The 19,128-nt window shown below is 45.3% G+C and overlaps 1 protein-coding gene across 1 annotated transcript in view; it reads right to left on the reverse strand.

Annotated features, from left to right (window-relative positions):
* Positions 1-19,128, reverse strand: part of GALNT14 (polypeptide N-acetylgalactosaminyltransferase 14) — a 46,563-nt gene that overhangs the window by 19,262 nt on the left and 8,173 nt on the right. Inside the window, exons 3-8 of the mRNA XM_026086487.1 lie at positions 14,793-14,860; positions 11,977-12,042; positions 9,449-9,570; positions 3,657-3,744; positions 2,863-2,947; positions 1,295-1,398 (exon numbers count right to left, since the gene is read on the reverse strand). Coding sequence (XP_025942272.1) covers positions 1,295-1,398; positions 2,863-2,947; positions 3,657-3,744; positions 9,449-9,570; positions 11,977-12,042; positions 14,793-14,860 — 533 coding nt within the window. The remainder of the gene's footprint in view (positions 1-1,294; positions 1,399-2,862; positions 2,948-3,656; positions 3,745-9,448; positions 9,571-11,976; positions 12,043-14,792; positions 14,861-19,128) is intronic.

Below are 19,128 nucleotides of genomic sequence, written 5' to 3' on the forward strand. Positions count from 1 at the left end.
TTTCCCAGAAGCAGCTCACGTTGGTTGCTGTCAGAGACAAGCAATGAGGAGACATGGACAGTAGGTCAGATGCAGTGTGGCAGGACCTGTCTTTCTGTCTAATTCCCTTCCTGAATGCATTGTTTGGGCCATTGATCCACCAGGGGAGGTGGGAGGACTGCTTTTCTCTCCTAGATTTCCTTAGATCCATGCTGTTCAGAAGAGCAGATGCTTTGGGTCAGACCAGTGGCAAGACACCCACCCACAGAGAGAAAGCATGAGGGAGAGAGATCCTACTGTGCAGCGAGATATAAATAAATAAAATATGTTAGAGGAAAAAGGCATGTGAAGCAAACAACAGTGCCAGGCAGTAGATGGGTTACTGCAAGGCAACAGCATCTGTTCCTTTGGATGACTGACAGTGTTGCTATATGTGTTAAGACAYAAGATTTTTTTCTTCCTTGCTAGCCACACTCCCCAGAGGTGGCAGCTATTAAAGCCAGATTCCGATCTGTCTCCCTGACATCGGGTGCCTCTTTCTTCTTTCATAGATTCAGTCTATAGCTCTGATTCRCAGCATCATTACACCTTCAAAGAGAGAACAGCCCAGCCTGATCCAGCTCTGTTTGACATGGGGGAAAAGGGACAGGCCATTACCTCCTTGATCAGTTCTGTCAAGTCAGCATGCAGGAGATTTCTTAATGCCCACCTACCCCCATGAAAATGGGGCAAAGGTAGATTTAGGTGACTTAATTTAGCTAGGTCCCTAAAATTTTTCCTCCAGGGAAAATCATGTTGTTATGAAGAGCCTGGCAGCCCTCACCCGTCTAGCAATATTGGAATGGATAGGCAGAAGTGGTACCTTGCCACCAGTTTGCAACTTGCTGATGGAGCTACCATTACAGGCACTCTGCAGATTCAGAGAGGCACTGATGCCTTAGTTCATAGCTTTGAAATGCTATCTTCAAACATCAGAATACCTTTGCTTTATTAATGAGAAAATAAGATCAGGAAGGAAAGGGAGGGTACATGTGGTGCTTTCTAACATGTTGACAATACTAAAACTGAAAACTCTGTGGTATTTCTCTATAGAAAATCAAAACAATGTGGAAGGCAGGGAGTATTAGGATCTAGTAATTGCTCATTTCCCATCATTCATGGTCATGGATCCCTTACTTACCGAGACTATAACCTATGAATGTAAGTGAGGGAAGCCACACGGAGCATTAAAAGAGACTGACCTTGTATCCATCTCACATGACTCAAGAAGAAGAATCAATACCACAAGTGCGTACGAGGAAGAAGAGTGACTCACCGAAGTTCTCCCCACCCCAGATGTCCATGGCACTGTCATACTTCCCCAGGTGGTTGAACCAGGCTTTGTCAATCACAAACAGCCCCCCGGCAATGATGGGAGTCCTGCAGAATTGGGAAGGAAAAAGGGGACACTCAAACACTGCTGCAGCATCTACACGCACAGAAGCCCTTCCCTTTGCCTCCTGTTCCATCCTCAGAACATTACCTATGTATCTCCCTCTTACCAAAAACACCTTGAAAAAGCATCAGTGTCTTTCTTTCAGCTGCCTTGGTATTTTGCTGTCAATCATAAATTGCCTGGCACTTAATGATTGCCTAATGCACTCATCAGCACAACTCCTACAAGCCCAAAGTTCACAGCCCTGATTGTAGGCTTGAGCATCAGAAATGCACTTAGCGCTTGGGGAGTTATTCACATGACATTACTCAGATGGGCTTTTTGCCTGGAGCTAGCCTATTAAGAGCACCATTCCACTGGGGAGGGGGAAGGCAGAGCCAATTCAGAAGGGCTTTTTAAAAGCCATCACTAGCTGTTTGATCTTTATTTCAAAACAGTGTTTTTCATTCTTTGGATTAGCTGAGAAAAGCAGCATAGAGAAGGTATGCGGAGGAGGGGAGGGCAGACCCAGAAGATAGCTTTAGGAGACTTGCCATTTGCTCGGACAAGTCCTGATTCCATGAGCCCATCTAATGGATTGCAATTGTAAATAACGAGAATGCCTTAGTGTAGTCTCAGGAGGAGCTGGCATGGACTCCCTGCACCCTGATGAGTCTCCACAGTGCTCTACATGGCAGGATGATTAGGAATGTGAGATGAGCCTTTGGGAGGTGAATGAGAGCTCTTGTTAACAACAGCATCATAAGAAGAAACAAAGCTTTGTTCCTTTGCAATGAGGACCTCCTGCAAGCTTTCTGGCACTCTGAGCTCCCTGCAACACCTCATCTCTTCTATGCTGCACACCCTAGCAGCCTCACGGCTGGTCAGAAGGATCACTGGGATGCCAATCACCAGCACTCAGCTCACTACATGGARAGATTTTCAGCAGGAGAAACTCCCTCCATTCCAAGGGATGTAGAAAGATGTTATCTTTCCTTTTCAGTTTTGCTATCCCCCCTGCACATCCTGACTTTCTAAACAGCCTTCRGCCAGGTCCTGAAGAGCAGTGTTCACCTGGAAAGGCTGGACTAGACCCAAGTTTTTATTAAGCTGACTGAGAACACTGCCTTATTATTAAGTGGTAGCTGAATTGTGAGAAGTAGGAATAAAGATCATTGGGCTTTTCCCCTAATCAGATTCAGGCCCCTTAGTGCTACCAAAACACAAGTAACCATAAATATACCCTATCTTTGCAACACAACACTACAACACCCTCAGGCTTCACTGTCAGGAAGTGAAACTGTACTGTAAAATCCAAGCTGGCTGGGAACTCGCAATATATACAGAAAGTTCAGAGTCGTCCTGGAAGGAGCGTCAGTCTTATGCTACAAGGTGACATGTACGAAGTCAAACAAGACACTCATCCTACCCCATGTCCCACAGTTTCCCCCCTCCCCCTCTCAACTTACTTAATGGGTTCGGTGGGATCGAGTCGTTTCGCTTTCTGCTCTGGGGAAAGCTGCTCCCATCTGAAATGTAGACTCCAGTCAAAACCTAAAAACAAAGCAAAGGAGAACCATGGGGAAATGGATTAGGAAGTGATTCCATTTTTCAGACTGGAGAAAATGTGTTTCATGAAGTTATTTTCTCCATTTTTAAATAACTCGAGCCATGGAGATGCAGCTCTTGGGAGATGAGTTCAATGACTAACGTATTTTACTACTGCATATGAAAGAAAAACAACACATTGCATTACAATTGCAAAATCAAGCACTCCAAGGACTGGAAGAGTCAGAATTAAAGCTGCTGATGAAACCTTACTTTGTACCCTTGTGCATATAGATACATGCTCTGATGGATATTGCATGCTACAAATAGCACAGACATACTAATAAGTGCTACATTTACATCCTCCATTTATTGTCTAGACATCCCCCAATTCTTCTCTTCAGCAACCCACTTTCAGCACTGCAAAGGGTAGCTTTGACATGACACTTCTATCCTGCTTGACTGCCTTATCTACTGTAGCAAACACCATTCCTCATGTCATGCTCACCTATCTCTAAACTAGCATGAAAACTGTCAGAGGGGAGCACTGAATAGGGCTAACGCACTTTTTGCAAGATACCTGGAGGCAGTGGCGCAGTCTAGGGAGCAGCAAGATCATGCTCAGCAACCCCGGGTCTCCTCTGGCTGAGGGCTGCTGCATGCTGTGCACTGCAAGATGGGCACCCAGCAGGGCACGAGCCCTGCTCAGACTCACCTCCTCTGAGATCTGAGGAAGCCGCCACATAGGCAAAAGTGTCCAAGTTGATTATGTCAATAACAGGACTGACCACCCGGGTGGGATCCTGGAAAGCAGAGACAAAACAACCCATGACTTCAGATCATATCTTGTAATAAAACATGAACAGAAACTAGAGAGGGGATGGACTCTGGCTGTGTTAGGCAGCTGGAAATCTTGGTGACCGGTTTCTTGCAGAGAAGTGTCCATCGCAGTCTCCCCCTTCTCAGTAGTCACATCAGTTCAGCCAAGGAATTAATGGGAGCATCCACTAAATGGCACTAAATTCCTGGGAGCCCAGGGGGAGGGCACGCTGCCAAGACAATGGCTGGGAAGGTGCGTACTTTCTCTTCCAGGAAAGGAGGACTGCATGCTGCTGGGTCGCTGAGCTAGCATCTTTCATTAGCTTTTACTTTACCCACAGACTCTCCCTCCACAGGCTGTGTGCCTGTATTCAGTACTGAACTTGGCTGATAAATCCTCAGCTGAATGCAAAGCTCTGTCTTTCACAGATTCATCAATGTGTTCTCCTTTTACCTCTCTTAAATTCTTTTTATTGAATTTCAAAAGTCAAGCGACAAACAGGCAATTAAAATAACGGGAAAAACACAGCCAGTCAGACCTTTTAAACACAGACATTCTTTTAAATGTACAATTACAGGAATACAGTTATAGTTTTGCTGAAGGTGTGAAGGGGTTAAAAAAAAGACCAAAGTTATTTTAAGCAGTTGTTGGTGATTTAATTAGCATCTTGTTATGGGCAAAGAGATTATACAAACAGTTATGAATAAAAATATCTATAGGAGGAAGAGACTTTGACAGCTTTGACTGGTCTCTTATCTCCCTTTTTCTTTTCAAAAATCCCAAACTCCAATTATAGCTCAAACTTCAAGCTTTTACCCTCACCAGATCAAATCACTTTTCACAGACATGCAAAGGAAGCATCGCAGCACTCATGGGCTTGCTCTSTCGCTCAGAAAATACTTTGTTTTAGAAATTAGTCCTAACAAAGAAGTATTCTAATACCATTGTAGGATTGTTGTAAAGCAACTGAATGCCAAAAGCTGTGCTGGGGAGTTTGACTTGAGCTCAAGTTTTACAAATGAGCGTGACAAATATCCGGTATTTGCAAAACAACTTCTAGTCAGGAACCTTAAAACGACTATGYGCGAATCAAACAACCCACTGAAATCAGCAAGGTCTGTGGGAAAGCTCAAGCACGGAGGGGAGCCAGTCCTGCTGTGCTGCCACCAGGAGGGCGGTGGAGGCTGCACTCATGAGCTGCCAGTCCTGGGCTGCTCCCCCGAGCTTTGTGAATCGCCTGTCCCTCAAACAGCTCTCCGTCTGGGGGATGGCTTTTCTATTTCCTCTCTTCCAAGCCTGATGAGCCTTTAAAAGCATTTTGAAGTCCTCCGTATATGAATCCACCAACACAGATACGTTGTCCATAAGGGTGTTCACTGCTATGAGATAAAGAACAAACCTGCCCATCTTGCTGGTGTCCAGCAACAAGCTGCTGAGCAGAAAACCCATCAGAACTGCTTTTTAGTGACCCAGGAACTGTCACTGCTCAGTATACACAAGCATCTTTTTAGTTGGGTGAGTCAGGGGGGAAAGGTTTTAAGCAAAGAGGCTGCCATGAAAACAGTAACTACTGAGGGCCAAACACAGTGCAGGCAAATGATCATATCTGGTCATTTAATAACTGGACCTGGAACAGCTTACTGGTGAGCACTTCTAACAGYCCAAACTCATCCCCAGTCTATATTCCACTCCTGTGCATTACACAGCACAGCTTCTTACAGGAAAATCCCTTTTACTTCTTGGCTGACTGAAATACTGCAGAGGGTTTAACTTCAGCCATATGACCACCTCTGTACCWCAATTTCCCTGCTGTACAATGAGGACATTTATATTTACTCAGCTTTCATAACTGTCTGTCTGACCCTCAAAAGAAAAGCATTGGATGTTCAAGAGCATAGCTCTCYTGCTGTTACTTATGTTAGGCTGAACGTCAGGTTTTATTATAAGTAGTTTCGCCTTTCTGATTTTCACATGCTGTATAATTTGGGATGCACTCATGCCCGGGTGTATTTACGTTTACAACACCCAAATCTTCAACTTTCTTTCACACGAAATTTTCAAAAACATGAGAATGCATTTCTCCAATATACTTCTCAAACAAACTAAATTATGAAACTAAATCAACAAGACAAAACTCTAAGCCCAAGAGGTAAGTTTCAACAGAAAAGGAACTTGACTCCAGCTTGCTACAGGCTGCCGGCCTCTACATCAACTGCCCGTTAGTCGTAATGGTCAACAAAAAAAGGCAATGGTTGCACCTCTGTCTCCATGTGATTCAGGCGAGATGAGAGCAAAGGTTGCCCCTCACCTGCCTCCCCTCATCCAGGGGAGAGCACCAAACTGATGGGGGCTTGAGCTGGAAGCAGAAGGTTGCCAGCCACTAGTTCAGCATAGTAGCACTAGCAAAAGCCAGTTTAGGGGTGAGCTGATGGATTTATACTACAAAAATGCCTCAGGCTTGATAATCACATTTTTAGAAATGTTATTCCATCAAAATGCACTGTTAATGGTTTTAGATGTATTTGTTCCATAAGTAAAAACAAAAAAAGCGTGTGCCCATGCATTTATAGTCATATGCTCATAAACAAGTTTGCAAAACACCCTCAGTCACTCACGCTCCTGCATACGTGCGCACTCCCGGGCACAGGCCTCGGCCTCCTGGCCCTCTCCAGAGTGAGCGTTCAGCTACGTGCAGCCCTGCGGACGAGCACGCATATCTCTTCCTTAGATACCCATCACACACTCTCAGACCTCCTTTCAAGGGCTGTTCATCTCAAAAAAAAAAAAAAAAAAAAAGTCACATGCCAGGCAAGTGCTGCCCACATGCAAAAGGGAGTGCCACTGCATGTCTCAGAGCGGAGTATAAACAGCCGTCAGGAAAGCTAGACGTGGGTTTGGAGGCGCATCCCCCATGGCCATTTGTCACCTGTGTACCACGGATGTGCCAGCACACAGTCACACACAAGGGCTCCGGTGTTTGTCAGCCACGGAAACCTGCAGGAATAGCTGCTATGCCCGAGGAAAAAAATGAGAAGTGACGCGCAAGGTGGATGGGTGTTGGGGAGAGCACCAGGTTTATTTTGTGGCAGTCACYACTTATTTGCTTGAAACTTAAATCATTAGAACAAAGCAGACTATTCCTGCTAGTAACACAGAAAGAAAATGTTCTTTATATAATGCTAATCTCACTGCAATATTATCTTGGGGAACCTGTCTTTTTAGCACAGCCTGAAGGTGGCAGCAGTAACATTTCATACAGTTCACTGATCAATATTTTAACCCTGATGGAAAGGATGGGTACAGTGGGCCTAGGAAAAAGGAAACTGAGGGATTCAGGGCAATGACCTCCTGTCCTTATCCTACAGTATTTGTAAACAATTAAAAAGCAAACAAGTGGGACTAAAAGGAAGTAAAGTGTATTTTCAGACATACTCTCCATGCTGGCCTGCTTTCCTGGCTCTGCACACAGCTCTCACATACATCCCTCGGTCTGTCATAAAACTTCTTACTCTTCCCTTTTGGGCAGCTAGATACTTTCCTTCAGAGGTATTTCAAAATCCTCCGAGGCTCTTCCCAGACAGCTCAGCCCCAGCCTCAGCCCTGACCCACAGTCCTCACTGCTCTTCCGCCTCTGCTCCCCCACGACCATTGCGCTTGCTGGCCCTGCTGGCAGTTTGACATGCTGGGCAAACTCCCACGAGGGACTACCAYGAACCCCACTATGCTGCCTCTGTCTCCTAAACCAGGACTTTAAAGCAGAGCCCCACAACTGACCTTACAGGGGACTGAGCCACTGAGCCTTTTTTTAAACTCTTCAAAGGTCTGTTTTTCAGTGTCCTCACTTGGTTTGAAAGTCCCGCAACACTCTTCATAATAAGTCCCCCAGGCGCCTTTTGACTGGGCTGCAAGATACTGGGCATGGTAAATACAGCAGGAGCAACAGCGCAAGCTGAACACGGAGCTAGCTCTTACTTCCAGCTGGAGAAAGTTTAACACAGAAGAGCAAATAAAAGGAAGTTCACAGAGATGACACTTGATTTTAATGCTACATTCAGACCATGATGCCACTGTTGCTGCCACTATGCAATAAGCCTTGTTATGGCATTGCTGCACATGGGATCCACATTCATCCACCACACCAATGCTCTGAGGGAAACCCTGCTCTGCCCACCTCCTCCTTCCTCCTGCCACCATTGCCTTTCTCCTGCCATAACACATCAAAAGCTTTGCCTGGGAAAGAGGCAATTGCTCTTCATATTCCCCACTGAAATACAGCAGAGTGCCAGCAGAGAACAAGGAGAGCTTTCAGGAGGAATGCCTGTCTTAGAAAAAAGCTCAAAAAAAACAATCGATGCAATAAACTTTAGTGGTGAATCCCACCCTTGGGCAGGCCAGCTATGAGACTTGAGTGGAATTTCATAGCACATGTTCTCATATTTCCACAGGAGCTGCAATCAATAATATGAAAAGGCCATTTTCATTATATTACCATTTATCAGCAGCGCTGTGGTCCCGCCTGCAAGCCAAGGTTGGGAGCTCTATAGTGCTGGATGTGCTACGAGTGCAAACAGCACTGCCTGCCCTCACCCACAGCTGAAGGGCTTAATCTGGTCCTGTCTCCCTCCTTCCCCCTCTTCCTTAACTGCTCTGCACAGGCAAAGGCACAGCCCACCCAGGACAGGCATCACAGTAACAAGGTGTAGAGAGCAGGATGACTTGGCAAGGGGTACTGTGGACACCAGCTGAGCCGGTTTCTCTATAACCCAGGATCATATGTACCTTGTTTCACCTCTTTGCTCCTCAGCTGCCCCTATTTCAACATAATTCAATAATTTTAAAATTACTGAGTAACAAATAGTAGCAGTCAAGAGCTTTCACCCATCAGCCATAGAAATGGCGATGAAAGGGGTTATCCCTGCTGGCCCATAGTGATAGGGCAAGGAAGAACCAAGGGACAGAGTGGAAAAAAAGTCAAAGCATGGATGCCCTTGATAACAGTGAGTGTTTCTATGGCCCCAGCCCTCATCAACATGCCAGCAAAGCTGCATGCACAGGCCTCAGCCCCAGACATCTGTGAGTATTTTTTAATGTCTGCTTTATGGAGAGAGAGTGAGGCACAGTGAAGGAAAGGTTCATGAATGTAAGTTGGAGCTGAAGGCTTCCTCACCAGGAYAGAGATCCTTTTGCCTGGAGTGACAAGATGCCAAGTGCCTCTGTGTGCACGTCTGGTGAGAGAGTTGCCTCCAGAGAAAGGGGAATGTCATTGTCTGCTGTGAAATCAGCAGAATTTAAATCCTATTAAATCAATTTATTAGCACTTAATTTGCATGAAATTAAATTCGGCCCCTATTCAAGGAGCCGTCACTCCCCTAAATCATCAGCACTGAGCATTTTCCATGAGCCTAATTAAAAAGTCTGCTGGAGCAATGCCCACCTATTCCCCTTTCAACACTCAACCTGTGCTTCCTGGTTATTGCCTGACTGCCCCAGGACGCACCTACTCTGACCTATCCACACACACTCTCTCCGTTCTCCCAGGAGAAAACCCTGCCTACCTCTTGAAAGCCTGGGTGAAGGGGTGTTCATGCTTGTATAGAGGGGGAAGGGGGGGAAGAGTTGGAGAGAAGAGGGGACAGACCTCAGTAGCACTTATGCTAAGGGGGCCCTGGTCTCATAGGAGCACTTACCTCTTTAATCCTCTGCAGCAGAGGGAGCAACCAGTCCTTATTCACCTCACAGTGACTGTCTAGGAAGGTCAGGACTCCTGCTTGTGCTACATCTGCCCCTCGGATCCGGGACCGGATCAGACCTGTTCAGGAACATCCCAAGTCAGCTCCCACCCAGATGGCTGGGGAAATTGCAGCGTTTCAGGCAACTCCTTCAGCACTGTCTTGCTGCACTTACACATCCCTCAGTTGTTGACCCATCTAAATCCCATTTGGGTAAAACATGGTTCTGGTTCATTGCCCCATTCCCAGCGCTGCGAGGCACAGCAACCATTTCTTAAGGTCACCAGAGTAAATAAGTAGCTCCACCTAGGTTAATGATTTATGGCATTTGTGCCAATTCTTAATTTGTGTAATTATTTCTGCTGTCACCTTCTGGGGCAAAACAGAACTTGAAATGCTTCCATAACCCCCTGCAGGTAATATAATCTAATGTAAACACAAGTCAGCTGGGAATGGGACAGGACTAGCAGTCACAAATTCTCCAGAAGACATAAGGGAATCTAAACAGATCTTCTATTACTTTCCTGTCAGCACCACATGTTCTCACATACAGTCAGGCAAATTCCTTAGTAAGCTCATAGTTTTGAGTACCCCCATATCTGTGAGTGAAATCCCAATGGCTGTCAGTGGGAAGCAGATGGTRGGGTGCTTAGTGTCTGAATTACCTCCCTCTTAGACTAAAGACTTTCCACTGATATGCCCACTTCTGTGTCCTAACGAAACATCCCCCYGCATCTCTCTCCTACCCTTGGGCATTGCTGATTTGCAGGTCAATGGGAATGCATTTTCTGTCAAGGAATAAGGCGAGTTTTTAAGGTGCTAAAAGCCTGCTCAGTTCATCAGCATCCCTGATGGTGAACTTAAATTCCTTAGGAGTTTGCAGATGCTGGCAATGGATTTCTATGCGACTTTGTGAGAGAGAAAAATGGGCAAGGAAGGAGGTTATAGAAAATACTTGGACACATGGATTTCAGACTGGATTCTTTAGCAAGCTTGCCCCCTCTTAAAGTTTAAAAGAAAGCCCTTCTTCCAACCATTGCACAGCTCCCTGTATTGCTGTATGGGACAACAGTTATTTATATAGGAGTCACCTGGCTTTTCATCACTCGTCCCACTTGTAGCCAATTCTCAAGGGAACTTCAGTTTACCTAAGGAGATGGGCCCTTAGCTAATAGCAGAAGCCATGTGTTGTTGAAGGGGAGCTAAGCTTCTTGATGAAGGTGAAACAGTGGTAATATGAAGGGAGATAAGGGCAAATAGAGAGAGAAGTGCTCCAAGGAGAAGCCGCACCTGTGGGCCATGCAGGAGGAGGTCACTGACTTTGATATTAAAAATCCCTAGAGGAAAGGGGCCAAGGGACAGTATCTGAGCAGAAGGGAGAGGGACAGACAGAACAAAACTTGGAGCAATACAGCATTTGCTGAGGTAACCTCTTGCAACACAGTTTGTCACCATGTTACTCTCTGCAACCTCTACCGCAGCTCCAAGATCTCGTGGGCAGTCAGGGTCTGCTGTATCTGTCCCACCCCTCAGCAAATCCTGGGAGGCCCTGAGGAAGATGGATTTAGAGATATACTAAGTGAGGCAAGTCCTCCAGGCTGGATTTCCAAATCCTGAATGCTTTATGAAGTATCACTACCTCTAGGTCCCTCCAGTGCTGGAGGACAGCATATATGCCTATTAGCATGTATCCCAGCTGGACAGGAGAGAAAAGCAGGAATGAGGTGCAGACCTATGGAGACATCCCCCACCCTCCTGCCGACCCAGGTAACTCCTCTGTGTCAACAGGCTGACTCCACATCGACACCAGACCTGCAGAATTGAAACCCTCTGGAGAAAGAATACACTGAAAACTCCCTCCATTCTTCGTACTCCCCCAACCTATACATCCTTATTCATGCCTTTGATTTTCAGTATGAAAAAACTTTGTTTTTATTTTCCTAATACTGCAAAGCAGGACTTGAAAATACCCATTCATACTGTGGGGTGGAGTGGGAAAATGTCTCAAGAGGTTGCCAGCAGTAGCCCACTAAGGCATACATTCATCCTCCATATAGACCTTCTTAATCTTTCAAATATAATTAATTACACTTTTTTAAATTCCCACAGAAGCAGCAGGAGCAGATCTCATCTGTTTCATTAGAACAAACATTTTGAAAAAGAAGACCCGGGGCTTTGTTTTGGCTGTTCTAATTTTCTGGCTAATAAGCTACAGCTGAGCCTCATTGGATATCTTAATAGTCCCATCTTTTTAAAGAGGTTGAGGGGGTGRTGGTGAAACAGATTCCAGTCCTCAGCCCTTTATCAGGTCTTCTTTTACCTGTGCTCTGTCCTTTCAGACCCCAAGGGTCCCTGTTCACAGGGGCCAGCTGACCTCCCTTGTCACCTGCTCCACAGAGGTTCAGTGTCCCCCCCTCCATCACTCCCATACCTCAAGAATCCACGTTTCCCACCATTCATCCCAGTCTTGGCCAGCAAAATCTTACCTTCTCGTTGTCCATTACGTAAGCATTTCACCTTAGGTAACTTGCCCAATAAGCGGCAGTCATCAGCTTTGGAAACACAAAGGGAGGCATGTAACTTAGCAGCATTCAGATTTTAGCTTTTGCAGCACAAATGGTCTTCTGAGGGAAATTAGGAGCAGGGAGAAGACCACATCATGGTCTGACTGATTGGTTTTTAGGGTGATGGCACTTCTAGTGCCCAATGATTTTACTTCTCAGCTCACACAGTATAAATCAGGACTGATGCAGCAGCAGTCCAGTTATAAAACTAGTGTTAACCTGACAGATTTACATAGACTGACTATAGTTGAAATATGTTATCAAGTCAATGTGAAAGAAGAGTAGTGACTGAGGTCAGATTCAGATCTTTTGCACATTAAATGTAAATGACTGTTTCTGGTAGCTGCAGAGCAACACTTAAGCCATTTGATCTAGGTCTGCATGGCAGGGCAGGAGAACCATGAGGTGGCCTGTAAGCCTTGGCCAAGGAGAAAGAGATGGTCAAAGAGAGCACTGGGTGCCCCGTCCATGGCAGAGGTGGGCAGGCCCTGGGGGCTCCTGCGGCTGGGGCCATTCTCATACCCTGAGTGAGCATCTCTGTGAGGACACTGTGCCCCAGGAGAGAGGCCCCATGGCCACCCATGCCAGAGGTACAGGAGACTTGCGGTCCTGTCTGCCATTGCTGCCATTGCTCTTGTGCGTGCTCTGGTCCTGCATACCGCTCTGGTACCACCTGCTAGCCAGGGAGGACTCCTTCTAGCAAGAGGTGGGGAAGAGGATGGAGCAGGAACCAAGCTAGGTCGCCATGCAGTTACACTTGGTGTGACCCTCTTTATCCTTGCACGTCCACGCCATGACCGCCGCAAACCCTTCACACATTTTACCCCTCTGCCTCTGCTTCCTCAGCCCTATAAATGCACATGCTTATGCCCTGTTCCCTCCTTCCATCCTCTGTATGTGTATACACCTCCAAACACTTTCATCCTGCTCCAGCAATCTTTGCTTACAGATACATCATTGTACTGGTATCCCCTGTAACATATACAAAACTGAGGTTACCTGCAAGAGGAGCAAAAGTGGCTGAAGTTTGCTAGGTATATAAGACTGAAGTTTCCAGGTTTATTGGGAATGTGTGTGCACATGCCTGTATGTTTGTTGTCTTCATGCAGAACAACTGCATCTGAGTGAATAAAAGGTCAATGAACTGACAGAGGTGAGAAATGAGATGCAATTGGGCACAAGATAAAAGCACTAATTGCTTGGAGTGGGTTGTAGGGGAAAACTGACCATGTGTCTATATCATATTATGCAAATACATGTATTTTATGTAAATATATGCATAATATATGCCAGGAGGCTCAGACTATCACAGGAAAGAAGGGGACAGATGTAAGACATCTGAGAAGTAGTGATTTCAAGGAGCCAAGAGGCTGCTCTAAGTTATGCGGGAAACAGACCGCCCTTTGGTGTTGTGGGAACCTCTGCTCCTTCTCCCCAGCTCATGCCATCTGGCATGATGGTACAGGGAAGATGTATTCCTACAAGTCTTCCTCTTTCAGGAAGGCAAGTGCTTTGTACATTTAACCAAATAACTGTTATTTATTTTCTCCACCCTTTCAAAAAGCCTGTTCTGCTTGAATTCCAGGGCAACTCAAGCCTTTGCACCTGCTCCTTTTCTCCATAAGAGCTGCTCTGCTCATTTCTAGATTTGTCCAGTCCAGCCTCCAGTGCACTGGAGTCCCTCCAAAGCTCACTGCAATCACTGGAAAACTCTTCACTGGCTTCAGTGACTTCTGAGTGAGACCTCTATGCTGGAGACAGACAGATGAGAAGTGGCTCTGCTGTGAAATCTGTCCCTAATGTTCTCTGACGCAGTGCCTATTTATAACATCCAAGAGCAAAATGTGGATACAGTTTTTTCCTTTTTTTTAAATCCTCTCTGTTTTTGTTTCCCTGTTTCCTAGTAAATGGCTATATTTTGCAGCTCCTTGAAATGTAAGTGCCATGGACCACTCAACTTAGGCATATTTTATTATCCTTTTATGCCTAAGGCAGTTTTTTTAGACACTTACTCTCTGCAGCCTCGATCTCCCACTTCTTCATCTCACTGGGCAAGGTCTTTAGCTGTGGACAGTCAGGGCAGTTCCCTAGAAGCCTCTGGGGCTTCAACCATGGACACTTCCTGCAGATACGACCTATTGATTTCACACTGTTAACAGGGGGAAAACAGCAGGAAGATTTGGGCTGTCTGTCACACAGAGCACCATTTCTGATGCATTTTAGATATAGGCAACTTATCCAAGAAATCCTGTTCCACTCCTCTCTGCACCAGTGAAAGYCAATCAAAGATTGCTGGCCAATTACATAAATGTACACAGAGTAAATATCAGGAGGCTCAGACTATCACAGAGAAGAAGGGGCCACATGTAAGACCTCCTGTGTAGTTACAAGTGGTATAAACCCAGAACTGCTCCTGGCTGCAGTTGACAGCCTGATCAAACATACAAGAATTGCAGCAGGATAAAATCGAGTAAGGAATGGAATCATGTCTTCTGGTCAAAGAAAAGATTTGTGATGTGCTTTTCTTGTATCATTTTCATTAGAACAGGTTTATCATTTGGGATTTGAATTTGCCAGGTGCTGAGGCAAACCTGGCTTAGCAAGGTTTTCTCTCCACACCCACAGAACTTTAACTTTCCTTTCACTTCAACATACTCTTCCCCTTCTCCATGTAAATCCCAACATCTCAGTCTCTTTTGGTTTGCCCCTTTGCTTTTAACACACAAAGAATCACTTACGATCATCGCTGAAGTCATCCACTAGTATGATTTCATGGACGAGATGCACCGGGGTGCGGTTCAGCACACTAAAGAATTAAGAGAGAAAATCCATGACAGGGCATGACCAACACAACAAACCAGTAAACAGGGAAGAAAAGACTAGGAATCAATCTTTGCCAAAGCACAAAAGATTTGTATTCCTGGTAAGAATATACTAGGGAAGACCCAGAACCCCCTGCCATAATCTAGAGTCCCCAGGTATCAGATACTTTTAGTCTGATCTAAGAGCAAAGCACCCAATATTCMTCAGAAATAGATGAGATTCACCCTTACCATCTCTGTGAGCAAAAGCAGAGACCACAACAGGCAAGGAGAAATGGGCTTCAGGTATATTCTTACTGCACAAAGTAAGTTTCATAAAGGGACTTACGCCACTGCTGCCATCACTCTTTCACCTCTTCTTGAGCTAATGATAACTTACTGATAGCAGGACCAACACAGCAAAATTACTCTCTTGAAAAATTACCATCTTTAAAAAGCTCACAGCCATGGCAGGACAACTTCCATTTCATTCATGAGCTGACTGTATTTCAAAGACTTCAGAGAGCATAAGAGCAGGGTTTTAGCCTGCCTATTTAATGAAAGAGACTGGAAGAAGTGGTTCAAAGCCTCCTCCAGGAGGAGAGTTATTGTGAAACGTGGCTGAAAGCTACAATCTTCCCTTAGTTATACCACCAAGTTTTTATTATTACTAAAAAGGCTGGACCTGCTCTTCCCCTTTCTCACACAACAGAGAAGTCAGTAGAATTACAAGAGTGTAAAATCCTCCCCCAGCAAAGGGTCAAGGATGACTTCRTGAAAGGAAAACATTTGCTGATACAAACAAGTACAGTGGAGGCAGAGAGTGCATGGTTATTAGTGTGAAGGTCTTACACTAATGTGTGTGTTCAGGCCTCTTCAAAACATCTGGCCCATAGGGAGTGTAAAAACCTTCAGTTACCATATTACAATAGAGTTAGCCCTGACTTAGCTTGTGACTTCTGACACTTGAGACTTTGGCACAGAGACATCTCAGGTCCCATCCCTGCCACACAGCATCATCATGCTTTAATAGTCTGCAGAAGCTGGGAGAGCAAATTACTGTACTGAGTGCCACTGCTGCAGGGTATGAGGGAAGAATTTGAACTCTAAGGTTGCGATTTTGTAATAGGAAGATGAAATCTCAGTGCATGCCACAGTGGTTGATTTGGACTCTTAAAGTCAGTTCAGTTCTATGATTCATTCCAGAATTTAAACTTCTTTGCCTTCATCTCAAGTAAAATTCCTTTTTCAGGCAGGATTTAAAAGCCCTCCAAATTTCACAGCCACATCTTAGTTTGCCTTCTAGTCTAGGTTAGAAAACTCTCTCAAATCTACCACTGGCATAAGGGGACAGATGCCCTATCAGCTAACAACATYGAAGCCACTGACAAGTCCAGAACCTTATCAACAGGTTTTCCAGCCTCTCAGGCTCCCAACTCTGTGGCAAAAAAAAAAAAAAAGGAAGTCCTAGAAACTGTGTCCCTAACCCAGACACCAATAAAGAGGGCTCAGAAAGCCAGGATCCTCTGGAGACCCAGGTGCCCAGCAGCCACCAGCCAAGCTGGCAGGAAACTGGAAGGGTCTCACAAAGTCATCCTGAGATGTGGCAACTCCCCCTGCGTGACTCTGCTTATGGTCCCCAAAGCACAACCTGGAGACAGCTCCACTGAAGCTTGTCGTTGTACCAACCAAGTGGAGAGCAGATGCGTACCTTGCGCATTYGCTCTTGACAAGAGCTGCCGTTCCTCTCTGCTTCTTTCCTTGCTGAGAACATCCCTCCATTGTTACTCTTCCCACCAGCCTTTTCTTCTCTCTTCATGTGGTGTTTTTTCCCCAGAAACCTTTGTCCCACTCCTTGCTGGTCTTTTRTAACAACATCTGTTATCTGATTATCTGCAAGCCCATCCCATTTAGGAGGGCTTGGAATATGGCTATTGCTAGGTGCCCAAACATTGGCAGTGCTAGTGTACCCTTACCCCATCAGGTCCTGGAACTATATCAGCGTAAAAACTCCCCCAGAAAGAGAAAGCATTGAACCTGAATCTTTTGGAAGGAGAATGGTTCCTTTCCATTTTTTTCAGTAGAAATCCTGAAAAAACATGGCTTTACCTCAGAGAAGAGTGGGTAAGGCTGGAAGGTTCAAAATCACTTCCAAGACCTGAATTACTGCTCCTACAGCGATCCTGGAAACACAGTCCCAGTCACAGACAAAACATGGAATCCTGAGCATTTTTAGTGGCCTAGTGTGCCCTTAGTTCATCATTAGAGCATTTAGTACACCGTCAAGCATGCAGCACGGCTAGCAGTCAGGGAACTGCAGAGCTCTCTGTGCTCACAACACCTTGCAATGGCTTTTGAAAGGCTGGACAGACTTAGTCATGGCGTGAAATCCTGAGTTCAAGCAGCTGCAGTGACTGCCACAGAATGACACCAGCTGATGACCGAGCCTACCATTTCTGGACAATGGTAACATTGCCATCTCTAATTTCAGGATGCTGGCAAAAGCCATGACTTTCCCTCATTTTGGATGTTTCACATGTTAAGGTTGGTGATGGGGGAAGAAAGGGAGAAAAAAAGCTTTTGCCCCCTAAGCATGACTGCAAGAGCAACTCTGCCAGCAAGAGTGACAGCAGGAGCCTTAACAGTGACAAGCTGCTGTGCCCACTAGCCTCTTAATCACAGCCATACATAGCTTTACTCTGAGCAGGGCTAGACAACACAGCCTTGGAAATGCCAGCAACCAGCACAGAGTATTAGAAAAAGTGGTTGATTGTCCCTCCTCCCGCTGGGGCATGCAGAGCAATTTAGATGTACTGTTCCCACCTGTCAAGTGTTCTTTAATTATTAATAGGTTTGTTACTTTCAAAAAAATCCCCATATTTGAGAGCTGAGTTCAGCAAATTATCGCAGCTGAGAGTCAGTACAGAGAGACAGGAGAGCAATATCATGCTCGGTGGAATATTTAACAAGCACTGATTGCCTGGAAACCTAACTTGGTGAAACCTGCAGGAAAAAAGCAGACTTGTAAAAAACCCAGTAAAATAAATAAATAACCCACTGACAGCAGGCAGGAAGACACTGGGCAACTTGAATATTCAGAGCCTGCCTCCACCCAGTCTCCTGTACAGATTCAGCTGACAGAAGTGCAATGCAGGTCTTAACTCTATAGGAAAGCGGTTGCAGAGGGGCTAATTCTGCTCTTGCTTGTACTAGCAGGAATAACTCCACTGAAACCACTGCACTGGGCTGTATTCTCAGATTTGGGTTGTAAGTGGTACTTCCTGCCTCAGATAAATTCCCCTCAGAGCATTGCTTGCAGAAGAAAAAGCAAGGGACAGTATTCAAGGCACTGGTCTAGGGCTAGGGAGATGTACCATCAAGTCCCTCCTCAGTTATGGACTCCCACTGTCTCCCACTGACAAGCCATTTATTACAAACTCTGTGCCTCAGTTTGCCACTCCATAAATCACAGATGGTCTCCCCTAAATGCTTGAGATGGTCACGTACCACATCAGCTGTGTCCCAGCTGGGCATCTCTGGACTTGGTGTGTGTTGGGGCTCCCTCCTTGAAATGGGGGCTGCACAGCTGCCTGTAGGGCCCACTAATGATCTTGCATCAGCAACAGAAGTTAGTACGATCTGGGAGCACATCTGAGTCTTGTTGGGCACAGAGCTGGCTCTTGGGATCCTGAAGGGAACTGGAACCAGGAGAGTTATAGTACATTTGGGCACAGTAAGGACCACTCAACACAAGCATGAAGAGTTCTGCAGGAAAGACTTACTGTAATATCGCTAGCATAACTCACTTACTTCCCAATGGAGCTGAGAGTAAATGTGCTGGTTCTTCAGCAAGGCTGAATTCACATCTCCAACACATTTTCTACCTGTGCTCTGTTAATCACATGGTAATACACCAAGACCACTGGAAACACAGCAGATTATGTATGCCTTTACTGTAACATTCTTCAGGAATAACTGGAAACAGAGACACTGAATCCTTTAGCTTTTTGGCATTATGGGGATTTTTTCAGATAAGGCACTCTTAAAAATTCAAAGCCAGATTTTCTGTTACTTGGATCTTTGCTCAGTTTTGATTTTTAATTCTTTATTTTTCTTTCTTTATGTGTGTGAATGGCTTTTTTCCTTTTGTATTTATATGGTCAAAAAACCCCAAGACAATTAATATTACAGTACTTTGAAGTCCTTCTGTTATTTATAGACTTCTTTTTTTCCTGAAATCAAACAGGCAGATATACTGCAATGATGAACATAT

This window comes from Apteryx rowi, unplaced genomic scaffold (genome assembly GCF_003343035.1).
Source record: "Apteryx rowi isolate R43461 unplaced genomic scaffold, aptRow1 scaffold_696, whole genome shotgun sequence".
Classification (NCBI taxonomy): domain Eukaryota; kingdom Metazoa; phylum Chordata; class Aves; order Apterygiformes; family Apterygidae; genus Apteryx; species Apteryx rowi.